At 31.8% G+C, this 17,879-nt stretch overlaps 1 protein-coding gene across 1 annotated transcript in view; it reads left to right on the top strand.

The window, feature by feature from the left end:
* Window positions 1–75: 75 nt before the first annotated feature.
* LOC130442186 (collagen alpha-1(IV) chain) overlaps window positions 76–17,879 on the top strand; it is a 106,609-nt gene continuing 88,805 nt past the window's right edge. Inside the window, exon 1 of the mRNA XM_056776302.1 lies at window positions 76–203. Coding sequence (XP_056632280.1) covers window positions 108–203 — 96 coding nt within the window. The 5' untranslated portion in view covers window positions 76–107. The remainder of the gene's footprint in view (window positions 204–17,879) is intronic.

The raw sequence follows: 17,879 nt of genomic DNA, 5'->3' as shown, positions 1-17,879 counted from the left end.
AGCCTAAGGGTGTAATTAGGAAGAATAAATTCGTCTTGCGGAGTGTTTCGTAAAGCTTAAGGCCGATATAGTGGGGCGAATGCCACTCGCTAAGCCGGCTAAGAAACATGGTGCCAGTTGCGATGACGCTGCGGCATGGCTTGTGCCGGGCGATAGCCCTAGTAATTCTTGTTTTTACGATAGTGCACGCAAGGGACAGCAAGGTAATTTTCATTTTTTATTTTCCGTCGATAATGTGTACAAAATTGCTTAATATCATATTTAAATATTCCTAATAATTTTGATAAATTATCATGTTTGTAATTCCCGCAAAAAGTTATATTTCATGTAAATGATATTGATAATAAGCTGCATGTTCGATTTTTTTGATAACGTTTTGTTTTTTTACTTGTTTCAAAATGATCAATCGACGTTCTTCATATTTTTTATTAGACATAAAATTCTAAAGTCTTTGAAATATATTTTCATCAAACTCTCAGCTTAAATATACTCCCAGATTTACTAAATTTGGGACAAACTGTATGTTTTAAAGTACGAATTCTTTTTTATAAAATTTTTGACGAATTATAATTGCTAAATTTATTTCAAATGCAAAATGATCTTATATTTTGATTATTCATAATCCATATTCTTTAAAATGTAGTTTCATCAAACTCTGAGCTGAAATATATTCACAGTTTCAATAAATTCCGGAAATTTTTTTCAAAATTTTCGGAGGAACTTGTGTATTCCAAATGAAAAATGATCTTTGACTGTTTCTCATATTTTGAATTATATTTGATATTTTTTAAAATATATTTTCATCTGAGATTCTAAAGGTAATTTATTTTGGACAAGCTGTATGTTTAAAAAAACGTTTTTTCTTCAAAATGTTCGTCAATTTATTTCGGAGGAACTTTCTATATTTACTTTTATTCCAAATGCAAAATGATCTTATATTTTGATTCATAATCCATATTCTTTAAAATGTAGTTTCATCAAACTCTGAGCTGAAATATATTCACAGTTTCAATAAATTCGGGTTTTTTTTTCCAAAATTTTCGGAGGAACTTGTGTATTCCAAATGAAAAATGATCTTTGACTGTTTCTCATATTTTGAATTATATTCTATATTTTTTAAAATTTATTTTCATCTGAGATTCTAAGGGCAATTTATTTTGGACAAGCTGTATGTTTAAAAAACGTTTTTTCTTCAAAATGTTCGTCAATTTATTTCGGAGGAACTTTCTATATTTACGATTATTCCAAATGCAAAATGATCTTATATTTTGATTCATAATCCATATTCTTTAAAATGTAGTTTCATCAAACTCTGAGCTGAAATATATTCACAGTTTCAATAAATTCCGGAAATTTTTTTCAAAATTTTCGGAGGAACTTGTGTATTCCAAATGAAAAATGATCTTTGACTGTTTCTCATATTTTGAATTATATTCGATATTTTTTAAAATATATTTTCATCTGAGATTCTAAAGGCAATTAATTTTGGACAAGCTGTATGTTTAAAAAAACGTTTTTTCTTCAAAATGTTCGTCAATTTATTTCGGAGGAACTTTCTATATTTACTTTTATTCCAAATGCAAAATGATCTTATATTTTGATTCATAATCCATATTCTTTAAAATGTAGTTTCATCAAACTCTGAGCTGAAATATATTCACAGTTTCAATAAATTCCGGAAATTTTTTTCAAAATTTTCGGAGGAACTTGTGTATTCCAAATGAAAAATGATCTTTGACTGTTTCTCATATTTTGAATTATATTCGATATTTTTTAAAATTTATTTTCATCTGAGATTCTAAGGGCAATTTATTTTGGACAAGCTGTATGTTTAAAAAACGTTTTTTCTTCAAAATGTTTGTCAATTTATTTCGGAGGAACTTTCTATATTTACTTTTATTCCAAATGCAAAATGATCTTATATTTTGATTCATAATCCATATTCTTTAAAATGCAGTTTCATCAAACTCTGAGCTGAAATATATTCACAGTTTCAATAAATTCCGGAAATTTTTTTCAAAATTTTCGGAGGAACTTGTGTATTCCAAATGAAAAATGATCTTTGACTGTTTCTCATATTTTGAATTATATTCGATATTTTTTAAAATATATTTTCATCTGAGATTCTAAAGGCAATTAATTTTGGACAAGCTGTATGTTTAAAAAACGTTTTTTCTTCAAAATGTTCGTCAATTTATTTCGGAGGAACTTTCTATATTTACTTTTATTCCAAATGCAAAATGATCTTATATTTTGATTCATAATCCATATTCTTTAAAATGTAGTTTCATCAAACTCTGAGCTGAAATATATTCACAGTTTCAATAAATTCCGGAAATTTTTTTCAAAATTTTCGGAGGAACTTGTGTATTCCAAATGAAAAATGATCTTTGACTGTTTCTCATATTTTGAATTATATTCGATATTTTTTAAAATATATTTTCATCTGAGATTCTAAGGGCAATTTATTTTGGACAAGCTGTATGTTTAAAAAAACGTTTTTTCTTCAAAATGTTCGTCAATTTATTTCGGAGGAACTTTCTATATTTACTTTTATTCCAAATGCAAAATGATATTCCAAATCTTGTCATATTTTGAATTTGATATCAATAAAAATCTTTAAAAACTTTTGATGAAAATAATATAGGAAAGAATCTTTAAACCATTTAAAACAATTTCATTTTTACTGTAAAATATTCATAGCATTTCAATAAAATTTAATTGCTTATCAATTATTATTATTCCACCCTCAAAAACTACCCCATTGACAGAGAATGAAATAAAAATAAATCTAATGATTACCAACTTTTAGATTTTGCATTTTTTTTTGGTATTAAAGTTGTCTAGTCTTTATTTGAAATAATTTTTGATTGTCTATACTCTGTCAACCCTTAAGAACCACCCCTTTAATAAAAAATGAATTTTTCAATGTTTTGATTTTGAATTCTTTTGGTAATTAAGTGTATTTTCCAAACACGAAGTGATTTTCATTTTCTACACCCTGACACCTATTAAAAACCACCCCTTTGCCAAGATTATTAGTTTATCATCTTTTGGTACTGTCAAATGTACCTACAGTATGAACAGAAAAAATCCGTGCGCCAAAATTTGAAACATTTCCATAGAGTATAATTCGCAAAAAAATTTCAAATTTTAATTTGTAATTCCATTATTTTTGAAGCTATCACATCTTACAAAAAACCATTTTGCAGGTAATTTCAGGGCTACAAGTTTATGTATGTTAGAAGTGTTTGAAACCCTCCACTTTTTATTAATAAAAGGTCAAAGGGATGTGGATAAGCAATCCCCGCACTATAGTGACAGATTAATTTGGTTATAACTCCATTAATTTTTATGCTACAAAAAAAATAAAAAAAGCAAAATAATCGTCATAAAAAATTCTTTAATTTGATTGTTTAGTTGTTTTTATATCTTTTAGAGTCATGGAGACAAAATGAGCAGAAAAAAATTTTCAAAAAATAACAAAAAAAATGATTATTCAATGCTCATTTTTTTTCAAAATTATGGATTTCTAATCAGTCAAACTTCCAGATGCCGTAAATAACATCCAAATAAAGTATTTGGAAAAAAGGAATAAGTTTAATTTTGATTTTCAATGGAATGGAATTAGTTTTAGTACAAATTTTTTTTAGCTTTAACTATTTTACACCATATCTCACTGAAATTTCAGTCGAAACCACTTTTATCAGTAGTCATTTGAAAGGTCTTTTTAAGTTCTTTAAAAAGTATTTTATAACTTTTTTTGAAAAATGTACACTATTCTCGTTATTTGAGGTTAAATTCTCAATTACGTAAAACAAAAGCTATTCATTCAAATATCTATAACTTGCTTTAGGTAGAACATTAAGATCTTAAATTTTTGCTCAATTTCTTTGTTTTTTTATAAGCTTCATTTTTGTTCATTACACTTTTTTCGATAAAATACATTATTACAGAGTTATACGTAAAAAACTATTGAAAACTGCGGTTTTTTTGGACGAAAAATCATACTTTTCATATACGAATAACTCAAAAACTGCCAATCTGGGAAAAAACTTTATATGACATTTTTTATTTGATATTTGCTGATCTTTAGATTTCTGGAGTTATTTTGGGGTTGCACACTTCGGCACCATTCGCTTTTTGTATACATCATCTGTCAAAATTTCAAATAAATCGGTGCTGCATTAAAGAATTCGAAGGAGAACTGCTTGAATACCTGGCCTAAAACAACTTCATTTTGCATCACGTATAGAAAATATCGGAAACTTTCAGTTCCTGTTACGGAAGCCAAAATATTATTTCGAATTTACCTAGATTTTCATACTTTTAATAGATAGATGTAGTTTCTGGAAATCCGTCTTGTATATAATAAAAACTTTTCACGAAATCGACACAGTTTTGTAGCATTTTTATTACCAAATACTACACTCGAAACAATAAATTCTGAAAATAAAACACATAATCCAAACGACAGTAATTAGATTAATGACCTTTTACTAGATGTAGATCATTTTCATTATAAGTGATTCAGACAGTGAATTGTCTAAAAAAACCAAATTAACGAGAGTGAAAATGAATTTTTGTCATAGTTCAATCACTGTTTTGAGTATTTGTTAAACATTTTCTAAATTAGATGAATTTGAAAATGTGAAATTTGCTACTTTCCACGGTATCCTATGTAAAAAAATTTTATTACCAGTTTCTGTTCGACCTATTTTTCGAATATTTGTATATCATGACGAAGAGGAAATCCTCCAGCTTTTATCGTCCATGGTAGCACCTACAAATGGTTATCATTTGTTTGCAAAGTATAGATAATAACATCTCTTTCAAAACGTAGTATCAATACAGTGACCACTCCAGAGGCGTATAAAAATATTTATATTACTTTATTTATTAACATACAGTAAAGTCCTAAAGTGAACTATGTTTATTTATTATAAAATTATTATATTACTAGATTTTACCGCGGCTTCTCTCGCATCGAATCCATTAAATAAGTATCAGAAATCATTATAATAGAAAAGAACGAACTCTGTAGCTATATTAGATCTTTGAATGTAGAAAAATTGCCAAAAACCTACAAAAATCCATAACTCCACGTTGAATGTCCGCCCCTAGCTCCTCTCCAACTCAACCGATTTAAGTGTTCAAAAACTCAAAAGAAAGAAGGTCTTTCAGCGAGTGTTATTAAACCAAAACGAAATCTGTAGCTATATTAGAATCTAAGATATAGATCTTTGAATGTAGAAAAATTGCCAAAAACCTACAAAAATCCATAACTCCACATTTAATGTCCGCGCCTAGCTCATCTCCAGCCCAACCGATTTGAATGTTCAAAAACTCAAAAGAAAGAAGGTGTTTCAGTGAGTGTTCTTGAACCAAAACGAAATCTGTAGCTATATTAGAACCTGAGATATAGATCTTTGAATGTAGAAAAGTTGCCAAAAACCTACAAAAATCCATAACTCCACATTGAATGTCCCCGCCTAGCTCATCTCCAACTCAACCGATTTAAGTGTTCAAAAACTCAAAAAAAAAGAAGGTGCTTCAGCAAGTGTTCTTAAACCAAAACGAAATCTGTAGCTATATTAGAATCTAAGATATCGATCTTTGAATGTAGAAAAATTGCCAAGATCCTACAAAAATCCATAACTTCACATTGAATGTCCGCGCCTAGCTCATCTCCAGCCCAACCGATTTGAATGTTCAAAAACTCAAAAGAAAGAAGGTGTTTCAGCAAGTGTTCTTAAATCAAAACGAAATCTCTATCTTAAATAGAAGCTGAGATATAGATCTTTGAATGTAGAAAAATTGCCAAGATCCTACAAAAATCCATAACTTCACATTGAATGTCCGCCCCTAGCTCCTCTCCAACTCAACCGATTTGAGTGTTCAAAAACTCAAAAGAAAGAAGGTCTTTCAGCGAGTGTTCGTAAACCAAAACGAAGTTTCTATCTTGAATAGAACCTGAGATATTGAGAATAGAACGTGTGTATGTGAAAAACTCCCATAAGTAATGTACAGGGGGAAACCGCATTTGAGTATAACATGAGAATGGTGAGAATTAGATGAAATCCGATGGTTGATGGTTGATCTGTGCATCAATACCTTTCATTGAAAAAAAAAATTAACCAAATCGGTTGGGTAGAACGCTTGAACCGACTCGGAATGGAAATCATCAATTTTTTTTAATATATAAGATTGTTTTTTGATTCGATAAACGTGGCATGTGAAATATAAAAAACCACAGACGACAAAGCTCCTAATACTTCAACGGAAATTGGTACTCAATGCTATCATATTTGGAAAGTAATTCAACTTCTTAGTACTTCATAAAAATCAATTTTATTACACGTGTGGCTACTAAGTATCGAGACTAGCACTGCTACAGAAAAAGTGGGCATAAGCTAAAAGTTAGGAGCTATTAGATGTTTATCTTGAAGCCTACGAATTCAAGACAAACCAATGTTCTGAAAATTGGAGGAACTGCAAATGAAACTCATAATTTATTGAAAAAAATGTATAACAATGAATTTTTGTCACGTGCCTAAGCGTTTTGAAGAGAGCCGATAAGATGTTTCATGTTTCTTAATTCCACAAGACTGTGTACGGCAAATTTTACATCAAGATGTTTCAAACCAAGTATAATATCCCAGCGCTAAATAATCCACCTTATTCACCGGATCTCACACCGTGCGGCTCCTTCTTCTTCTCTAAAGTCAAATCCGCATTAAAAAGAACGAAATTTAATTCTGTTGAAACTATGAAAGAAAAATCGGTCCGCGTCATACAGGATCTGACAGAAAAATCCTGACAATTGACAATTGAAGGGATAGAAAAGGGGTACATGAAGCTTTCGACACGAACTATTTTTCTGTCGTTATCTTGAGACTGTATTTTATAAACAATACATTTTAGATAATCCTAAATCAGGAAAACGTAGTGCGAAAAACGTGGTTCGAGATGGCGCTTCATTATCAATAGTCGAAGCGAGTTGATTGGCACACATGTCAAACTTTATGATGACAATGTCAGATTTGACATATTCCCATCAGTGTTGCCATATCTCGAAGTAACAGCTTTCATATCTCATGAATTAATCGATGTTGATAAAATATTATAAATTAACGTAGACATATCTTCAATGTTTTATTTAATATATTATATATGATAAAACATTTGGCCTGCAATCATTGATCCGTTAATTTTTGTCAAGGCTTTCGATTAATATTTCATTAATTAACTTGAAATAAATTGTACTCTTTTCATTCATTCGAATTATTTCATCAAATTTTATCGAACTTTCTTAACATTTTTACCGACTAGTTACGTAATTCCTGATTCAAATGACCCTTTCACGGACGGACTCAAATTTTATTATGTTGTATTTCAGACAATTCAAATCGTATTATAATCATAATTGAGAAAACACAGCTTTTGATTTAAAACTCAAAAAAATAAATTAATTTAAATTATTCGTGGGATCAATCACACTTTTTTAACGGTGGCCTATTTTTAAAACTTGATATTCGTATAATAAAATTTATTTTAACAATCTGTATCCTTACAGGAGTTTTATGTTATTGCTAAATTATATAAATCAATGGTTGAAACGGTGGTTGTTGTAATTCTATTCGAATAATTCACACAGGAATGTTTGAAGACATTTGATTTTGTATTTGGAATTTCACGGTCGGAACGAAGTGATTATACATGAAGTTTGAACTGTATATTAAGTACTAATAAAATTTTCGAAGCGAAAAAAAATTGGTATTAAAACGAATCCGATAACTCTTTTCTCCGAAGTCAGTGTCCCAATAAAATTCTTGTTGATTATTCTAAGTTTTAAATAAACCAGTTATCTGCTCTAGTTTTATAATGTAGGTTACTATTACCAAATATAATTGTGGAAAGTCAAGGGTCAACGCGACATCTTCTGTTTTTCATTTTTTTTTTTCTAAATATAAAAACATCGATTTGATTGAAGATAACATGGTTAATGTTGTACAAATAACACAAGCATTTTAAAACAAGTAATTTGCGATAAAATTTAACGAACAATTTTGAATATTATATTATAAATAGGGTTAAATATACAAATAACACAAGATAATATGATGTTATTAATTATATTTTGAGTTTGATACATTTTAAGGAGCCACGGATGATAACGAAAATTACAACAAATCTATTAACATACTTTTTTTTAGGAAAACAAACTATTTACCGTTAAATAAGCGATTATAAAATAAATTTCTTTATACTTCTCTTTCCCATTTTATTCTATTCACATTTTATAAGGAGAAATTTTTGTATTATACCTGGTGGGCAAGTTAAAACGACTGTATAGGTCAACCACCATAAGGCGTATTTGAGAATACGAAATTTAAAATGCAATTTTTCTTAATTTACCTAATCAAGTGGTACTTTATGTAGAATAATCGATTTCTGCGCATTTTTCATTTACAAATTTCAGTCTGTCCCTTCAAATAAGAAGTAGGGGAGAGTGGAAACTTTGTGGAAACAAATGCCCGGTTATGTTAAACCCATTTTCATAAACTTCATATTGTTCAAAAGAGCTTCTGTCCAGTAATCAAAAATATATGAATTCTAAGCAATGTGAAAAATCTTGTGGATAGATAAGGCTACGTTTCTTAGTAATGGTTAGGTTAGGTTAGGTTAGGTTAGGTTAGGTTAGGTTAGGTTAAGTTAGGTTAGGTACAGTAAATCAGTACAGTAAATGTTGTAAAGAATCTTACAAGAACATTAAGTTCCTTCATGGAAAAATTAAATACTGTTAACATGTTTTGAAAATGTTTGGAGATTTTAAAGTCATTGTTCTTTAGTTTGGGCTACTGTTTAGTTACGCAAAATATTCCATTTGCGAATGGGACAGCAATAAAGCTTGACCCGATGAAAAATTTTATAAAAGTGGATTCTTATACTTGAAAGAGAAATTTCCCAAACTCTACGAGGCAAATTTTGTAAATGTTGTCAAAAATATTCAAGGAAACCATAAAGCAGAAGATTAAAAAGATTTCTTCCCCGAGATTTAAAGTTAGGTTAAGTTAGGTTAGGTACAGTAAACCACCATAATAAGCACTACTAGTACGAAACGAATTCCTATTGGATGAAGGAGATCCAACATTGGGGCCTTAATCTGTAAATGTGTTGCAAAGAAACTTACAAGAACATTAAGTTCCTTCTTGGAAAAATGTTTGGAGATTTTAAAGTCATTCTTCTTTAGTTTGAGCTACTGTTTAGTTACGCAAAATATTCCATTTGCGAATGGGACAGCAATGAAGCTCGACCTGATGAAAAATTTTATAAAAGTGGATTCTTATACTTGAAAGAGAAATTTCCCAAACTCTACGAGGCAAATTTTGTGAATGTTGTCAAAAATATTCAAGGAAACCATAAAGCAGAAAATTAAAAAGATTTCTTGCCCGAGATTTAAAGTTAGGTTAAGTTAGGTTAGGTACAGTAAACCACCATAATAAGCACTACTAGTACGAAACGAATCCCTATTGGATGAAGGAGATCCAGCATTGGGGCCTTAATCTGTAAATGTGTTGCAAAGAAACTTACAAGAACATTAAGTTCCTTCTTGGAAAAATGTTTGGAGATTTTAAAGTCATTCTTCTTTAGTTTGAGCTACTGTTTGGTTACGCAAAATATTCCATTTGCGAATGGGACAGCGAAGACAGAAAAAGTGGCTAATGTTGTAAATAAAGCTCGACCTGATGAAAAATTTTATAAAAGTGGATTCTTATACTTGAAAGAGAAATTTCCCAAACTCTACGAGGCAAATATTAAAGAGGGAATATTAATTGGTTCACAAATACGGGAACTAGTGAAACTTGTTTTGTGAATGTTGTCCAAAATATTCAAGGAAACCATAAAGAAGAAAATTAAAAATATATCTGGATTTCTTTCCCGAGATTTAAGGTCCTGCGAGTGATGAACAAGACGAAAGATTTCCTCGGGGTATTTCCTTAATAGAACAGCGCTATTAAGAGAAAATATCCAGAAATCGCTTGCAGATTACTACTAAAACCTTCCAGAAGACAAACATTTACGAAAACCATAGCTATTTATTAGCTATGATTAGTTATATATTAATAAATATTTTTATATTTAGCGGATTTATACTTTTTATAAACATATATGTCTTGATGTCAAAAAGGAACTTGATGTGTCAATTTTATTAACAATTGTAATTAGCCCGTTTATTTAATAAAGATTTTTAGACAATTTAAGAAACGAATTGCCACTTCTTTCAGAAGACAAACCCTCAAGACCGCTTTACATGGTGCAAGACAACGTACAAGAAATTGCATGCAAATATCAAAATATTACATAGACTAATATTGCATATTGTTCGACGTTATGCAAGTCTCTTACCACTGCATCATGGTTGCCACTAATCTAAATTCCAAAAGTTAAAGTAAACAATTTCCTAGCCTCAAACTTTATTCAATATTTTGTGAGCAGCTAGATAAAGTAAACTAGAAAAAAGTGACCAATGTATCACTGACAATAATTATATTTACCTTTACCTTGCTTTTGGACAGTTTATTTGCGAAAAACATAGAAAAATTAGTTAAGTATGGATGAAGAAACGTTTGAAAAGCTCCTAATGAAAAAAAAAACGTAATATTAGCATCATGTCAAGCGGCTGTTCAATGACCCATTTCATGTATTAAAAATAATAGAGAAAAAACACAAACTGCCACTTAATTAGATAAATTTAAAAAAAAATACGCCCTTTAGTGACAAACGTAAATTTCCCTAAAATAATTTCCACGTGTTTGTCTGGTCCGCTTTTGTAATTAGTTGCCCACCCGGTACATACAAATAATAACAATAATAACTTGTAGATGGGGTATTTTTAAAACAAATATGTGTATTCTTCTTAAACAGTGTTATATCATTTTTATTTATATTTTCTGATCGAATAATTCGAGCGACAACTATGAATTATCATAAATATTAACCGCATAAACAAAATCAAATTAACAATGCTCTCATTAACAGTTATGTTTAAAAATAACTATTAGACATACAGCGAGCATATCTTTTTACGATTTCCGACACATTTATATTTTCATAACAGTTGCTGAAATCTCCGATGTTCATTGCTAGGAATAGCACTAAATTAGCGCGAAATTTTTTATTGCGGCAATCGTAAAATCTGGACGTAAAACATTTGAAATTGATTGATATTCTAATAAGGAAGTTCTTTCAACTTCGATATTATTGTAGAAAAGAAGAAGAGATATTTTGAAAAAGAAATACTTTCCTTTCTAATAGCACTTGTGTCAGTCAATATTTTGATGAATTTCAGCTTTCAGTACTCCCTCATTTCAGGAGCTTTCTGTAGTTTTCTAGTTGTATGTTGTCCATCCTAATTGGCTGTGATTCCCATTTGCCCGCCCTCGCTATATCTCATGGAGGCTCTTCAGTTCTCTCCAAAGATCCCTAGCCTCGAAGAAAGGTTTTCCGCTCCCTGTTGTAGAGGATTTATATTGCAGTTTACTCCTGTTTTCGAAAACCTACAGTCGGGATGAATCTATAATAGCCGATTTCCACGTGCCCCGTGATTAGTCCTTAACTCCACTTAGCTACAATAGACGCGCCCTTTTGTAGTATTTCCACCACCCTTCGTGAAGGGTCTATCTCAACTATGGCTATTTATAGCTAGATGATTGGAATGCAGCTTCGAAATTCCCACAACTCAAGATATTCCTTGTAGAGAACTCGGAAATTCGGAGATTCGGGCTCTGCTTTCGATCAAGTGTCTCTAAATCAGTCCAAGTCGTCAATAATTTCATTGTTTCCAAGTCCCCCAAGTTCAGGGATTCGGCTCTACTAACTCGGGATGTTTTCCCATTCCAATTAAAATTTTTGAGTAGCTAGTAATCAGAATTCAACATTATCAATTAATAATACAATATACAGTATGTTCCGGGATTTGATGCAAAACATTTGGGAGTGAGTAGATGACGTTAATAAGTATTTTCAATGAATAATCAGAATGTTTCTTTATAACGAACAGTTCCCTTGGCAATCCTTCAGATTGTACAGGCTGTCCCTATAAAAGTTACGGATTATTAACCATTGAGCATGAGCCGTCCCTGGTCTTCAGATAGTAGTGTCAAACACACTACTTGGACATACGTAATTATCCATTAAAATTAATTACGTTCGATTGTATAATTTAGAAAATATACTTAAATATATTGTGGTCTATAACTTATTTTTTTTTAAGTTTGAACGTTTATTTAAGTGAAAAATGTACAATAATATTATGCAAAGTATTGCCCATCCGAAGCTATGACCTTTTCCCATCTTTCTGGCAATTTGTGGATCCCATCCCAAAATAACTGCGCCAGCTTGGCAGTCAAGTTTGATTGACAACAATTATTGATATCTTTTGATAGCGTTCTGTATCAATCGGAACAAATGGTAATCAGAAGGGGCAAGGTCTGGGCTATAAGGCGGTTGAGGTAAAACTTTCCATCCACTGTTTTCCAAATAGTACTTAACCGGAATAGCAACGTGAGGCCGATGGAAAATTCGCACTTTCCGAGCGTTTTTCGGCTCAAACGGATTAATTTTCTTCAGTAGCGTTCTTTATTGATGATTTCATCCGGATTTAGCGGCTCATAATACAGCACACGCTTCTGATCCCACCAAATAGAGACCATTTCCTTCGCGCCATGGATATTCAGCTTTGCTATTGATTTGGCTGGTTGGTCGGATTTCGCATTTCGATTTTTTGCGCTTGAGGTTGTCGTAATGGATCCATTTTTCATCATGAGTAACAATCCGATACAAAAATGACTTCCTTCTGTGGCGTTCCAGCAGCATTTCGGACATACAAAACCACCTTTCGGCTTGAGTTCATGTGGAACTCAATTTCCTTGCTTTTGAATATATCCAGCTGTTTTCAAATGCTTTGAAATGGCTGTTTGAGTGACACCCAAAGATTCTACGAGCTTTTCTTATGTTTGGCAACAATCTTCATCGAGTAATGTTTCCAGTTCTTCATCTCCAAACTTTTTTGGCTGCCCAGGACGTTCATCGCCAAAATCGCCAATTTTAAATCGTGCAAACCACTTTTGGTACGTTCACTCAGCTAGAGCATGTTCACCATAAACTTCCACCAAAATGCGATGACTTTCGGCAGCATGTTCCTTCATATTAAAGTAATGAAGAAGAACTGCCCGCTAAAAAACTTTTTCAATAACAAAGTTCGACATATTTGAGTGAAAAAAAATTATTGTTGTTAATAAATTGAGTTATAGACCATAAACTCTGATTTCGTTTTAAAGATTTTTTGTCGCAGTATTAATTTCACGTCATCTATTCACTGCCAAATTTTTTTCATACCTTCTAAACTAATCAAGTAGCTTTGCACAAAGTGTTAGCTAATTTTGACTTTATTCTGATCATTCCTCGTAATTATTTTCTACGCTATTTTAATTCTTAATATCAATCGAATACTAGCTATTTTCCTCATAATTTCCATGGTTATTTAGCTTTATTTGATGAGTACAAACGATTCGTTTTATTAAATCAATTCCTACTCATATTTCGCATACTATTCAATTGATAGTTGGCGTTAAATTCCTCAAAATTTGATTATTTTTGTTAATTCTCTCGATTCCTTAACTCTCTTTATTAGAACTCACGAGTTAATTCACATTATAATCATCTACCTTCAATTAAACATCATAAACAACAAATGCAATTAGTTGCAACGAATAAATCAAAAAAAGCGAATAAAAAACTGTACGGGGTTACAAAATTATGAGACTGAGATGCAGGCGAATAAAAATAATGAACAAAGTTCGTTGATTTATGTATCCGACTGAGGTCTCGCCGTAGTTTTCGTTACGTGAACTCTTTCATCTCGATCTTGGTTCTTCGTTATAAGTGAAGTGCACCAAAGGTATTTAGCCTTCAGACGAGTCAGCTGATCTCGCTCTGCCCCCGACTGAATTACGTACCGTTGCGGCTCTTGCGAAACTCGCTGAAAAATTTTTGTGGTTTCTGTGATGTATTGGCGCAATGCCTTTCTGTCAAGCTGATTAATGAACGAAATCTTGAAAGCACCGAAAATATATTAATTGTATCATGTATAATAATTGGTCCGACGTGAATGTTTTTACGAAAAAAAAAACAAGTCAACTTTTTTTATGAGGGAGACAATTTTTCACATAGAAAATCGCATCGAATCCATTAAATAAGTATCAGAAATCATTATAATAGAAAAGAACGAACTATGTAGCTATATCAGAACCTGAGATATAGATCTTTGAATGTAGAAAAGTTGCCAAAAACCTACAAAAATCCATAACTCCACATTGAATGTCCGCGCCTAGCTCCTCTCCAACTCAACCGATTTGAGTGTTCAAAAACTCAAAAGACAGAAGGTGTTTCAGCGAGTGTTTTTGAATCAAAACGAACTCTGTAGCTATATTAGAACCTGAGATATAGATCTTTGAATGTAGAAAAATTGCCAAAAATCTACAAAAATCCATAACTCCACATTGAATGTCCGCGCCTAGCTCCTCTCCAACTCAACCGATTTGAGTGTTCAAACACTCAAAAGACAGAAGGTGCTTCAGCGGGTGTTCATAAACCAAAAAGGAAATCTGTAGCTATATTAGAACCTGAGATATAGATCTTTGAATGTAGAAAAATTGCCAAAAATCTACAAAAATCCATAACTCCACATTGAATGTCCGCGCCTAGCTCCTCTCCAACTCAACCGATTTGAGTGTTCAAACACTCAAAAGACAGAAGGTGCTTCAGCGGGTGTTCATAAACCAAAAAGGAAATCTGTAGCTATATTAGAATCTGAGATATAGATCTTTGAATGTAGAAAAATTGCAAAAACCTACAAAAATCCATAACTCCACATTGAATGTCCGCGCCTAGCTCCTCTCCAACTCAACCGATTTGAGTGTTCAAACACTCAAAAGACAGAAGGTGCTTCAGCGAGTGTTCATAAACCAAAAAGGAAATCTGTAGCTATATTAGAATCTGAGATATAGATCTTTGAATGTAGAAAAATTGCAAAAACCTACAAAAATCCATAACTCCACATTGAATGTCCGCGCCTAGCTCCTCTCCAACTCAACCGATTTGAGTGTTCAAACACTCAAAAGACAGAAGGTGCTTCAGCGAGTGTTCATAAACCAAAAAGGAAATCTGTAGCTATATTAGAATCTGAGATATAGATCTTTGAATGTAGAAAAATTGCAAAAACCTACAAAAATCCATAACTCCACATTGAATGTCCGCGCCTAGCTCCTCTCCAACTCAACCGATTTGAGTGTTCAAAAACTCAAAAGACAGAAGGTGTTTCAGCGAGTGTTTTTGAATCAAAACGAACTCTGTAGCTATATTAGAACCTGAGATATAGATCTTTGAATGTAGAAAAATTGCCAAAAATCTACAAAAATCCATAACTCCACATTGAATGTCCGCGCCTAGCTCCTCTCCCACTCAACCGATTCAAGTGTTCAAGAACTCAAAAGAAAGAAGGTGCTTCATCGAGTGTTCTTAAACTAAAACGAACTATGTAGCTATATTAGAATCTAAGATATAGATCTTTGAATGTAGAAAAATTGTCAAAAACCCACAAAAATCCATAACTCCACATTGAATGTCCGCGCCTAGCTCCTCTCCAACTCAACCGATTTGAGTGTTCAAACACTCAAAAGACAGAAGGTGCTTCAGCGGGTGTTCATAAACCAAAAAGGAAATCTGTAGCTATATTAGAATCTGAGATATAGATCTTTGAATGTAGAAAAATTGCAAAAACCTACAAAAATCCATAACTCCACATTGAATGTCCGCGCCTAGCTCCTCTCCAACTCAACCGATTTGAGTGTTCAAACACTCAAAAGACAGAAGGTGCTTCAGCGAGTGTTCATAAACCAAAAAGGAAATCTGTAGCTATATTAGAATCTGAGATATAGATCTTTGAATGTAGAAAAATTGCAAAAACCTACAAAAATCCATAACTCCACATTGAATGTCCGCGCCTAGCTCCTCTCCAACTCAACCGATTTAAGTGTTCAAAAACTCAAAAGAAAGAAGGTGTTTCAGCGAGTGTTCTTAAACTAAAACGAACTATGTAGCTATATTAGAATCTAAGATATAGATCTTTGAATGTAGAAAAATTGTCAAAAACCCACAAAAATCCATAACTCCACATTGAATGTCCGCGCCTAGCTCCTCTCCAACTCAACCGATTTAAGTGTTCAAAAACTCAAAAGAAAGAAGATGTTTCAGCGAGTGTTCTTAAACCAAAACGAAGTCTCTATCTTAAATAGAACCTGATATATTGAGGATAGAACGCGTGTATGTGAAAAACTCCCATAAGTAACGTACAGGGGGAAATCGCATCTGAGTATAACTTGAGAGTGGTGAAAATTAAATGAAATCCGATGGTTGATGGCTGATCTGTGCATCAATACCTTTCATTGAAAAAAAAAATTAAGCAAATCGGTTGGGTAGAACGCTTGAACGGACTCGGAATGGAAATCATCAATTTTTTTCATTTATAAGATAGATTTCATTTTGAATTTGTTTTTCGTGCTCTTATAGCTTGAATAATTCCAAATTTCATTATTCGACGACTCAGATTGCTCCCTTTGCGTCTTACTAGCATTGCTGACTGTACTTATAACCTAATTTAAAATAATTATTGGTGAAAAATAATGATTCGCTTTTGTATTTGCTTAACTTAACTTTCACGATAATAAAACACGTATATTTATTAAACACGTACACGTTTCTGCTTTGAATCAAATCTATTCGCTAAAAATGTTAAGTTCAATATGTACAGGTACGATAATGGCTGTTGTTGGTAACACACAATACGTGTTTATTTACATGAGAGTTTTTAACTTTATGTGAATAAATAATTACGATAAATTCACGATGACAGTTAAATTAATATTAACAAAGAAAAATCAAAACGATACGTTTAAGTCTCCGCTATATTTGATACACAAATAAAACAAAAAAAATGTTTAGTGAATAAGACAGAAGACAAGCTTCATTCTCATCCCTGCTTTATCACCCTCTATACCGTTAAATCGGCTTCTGTAGACTTAATTACAAAATTTTGAAAACAGGAATAAAAAAATGATTTATTGATAATTATCTTGTACAATTTCCCAAAAGTGTTTTTGTACAATTGTTGAGTTCTTCTTTCAACTTTCTAATTTGTCTATAATGGCTCCGAATATATTGTTGAAAGGGAATCCACATCACCACCTATGATACTGAATGTTTATCTATCTACCTATAAATAAAAAAAAACGGTATATTTTTACTTTACTGTTTACTTTTCCTGATTAACCGAGGAATGCCCTGCAGCGTCGTATATTTATCCCCGATGTTTAAAAAAGCAATTCTCGATTAGTTTCGACCATTTATTTCGATTCGAAGTGTGAAATTTCGGGAATTATGAATTGAATAGTTACTATTACTGCAAACGATCGTTTTATGTAATAAAAAACTTTTGAATAGCATTAAAAAGCAAAATAGGATGCATACAATAAACATAACCGTAAAAGATTTATTAGTCAGACGTTAATGGTATGAATAGTACTGAACATCCATAAGTTAATTGAGATAGGTGAGGTTAAGAGACCTATAAAAAGAGGTAACAGTCAACCACCCTACCGATAAAAGTTTTTAGATGCTGAAACCTAAAAACTGTCCCTTATATAAATAAGATTGGAGCATTTGGTACGTTGGCCAAATTAACATCTTGTATAAAACTAGTGGCTGTTCCTTTTTGCACTTAGCATTAAATATAGTCTCTTGAGTCGACAAGAGGTCTT

This window comes from Diorhabda sublineata, chromosome 3 (genome assembly GCF_026230105.1).
Source record: "Diorhabda sublineata isolate icDioSubl1.1 chromosome 3, icDioSubl1.1, whole genome shotgun sequence".
NCBI lineage: Eukaryota > Metazoa > Arthropoda > Insecta > Coleoptera > Chrysomelidae > Diorhabda > Diorhabda sublineata.
This window is presented reverse-complemented; position numbering and strand designations above follow the sequence as displayed.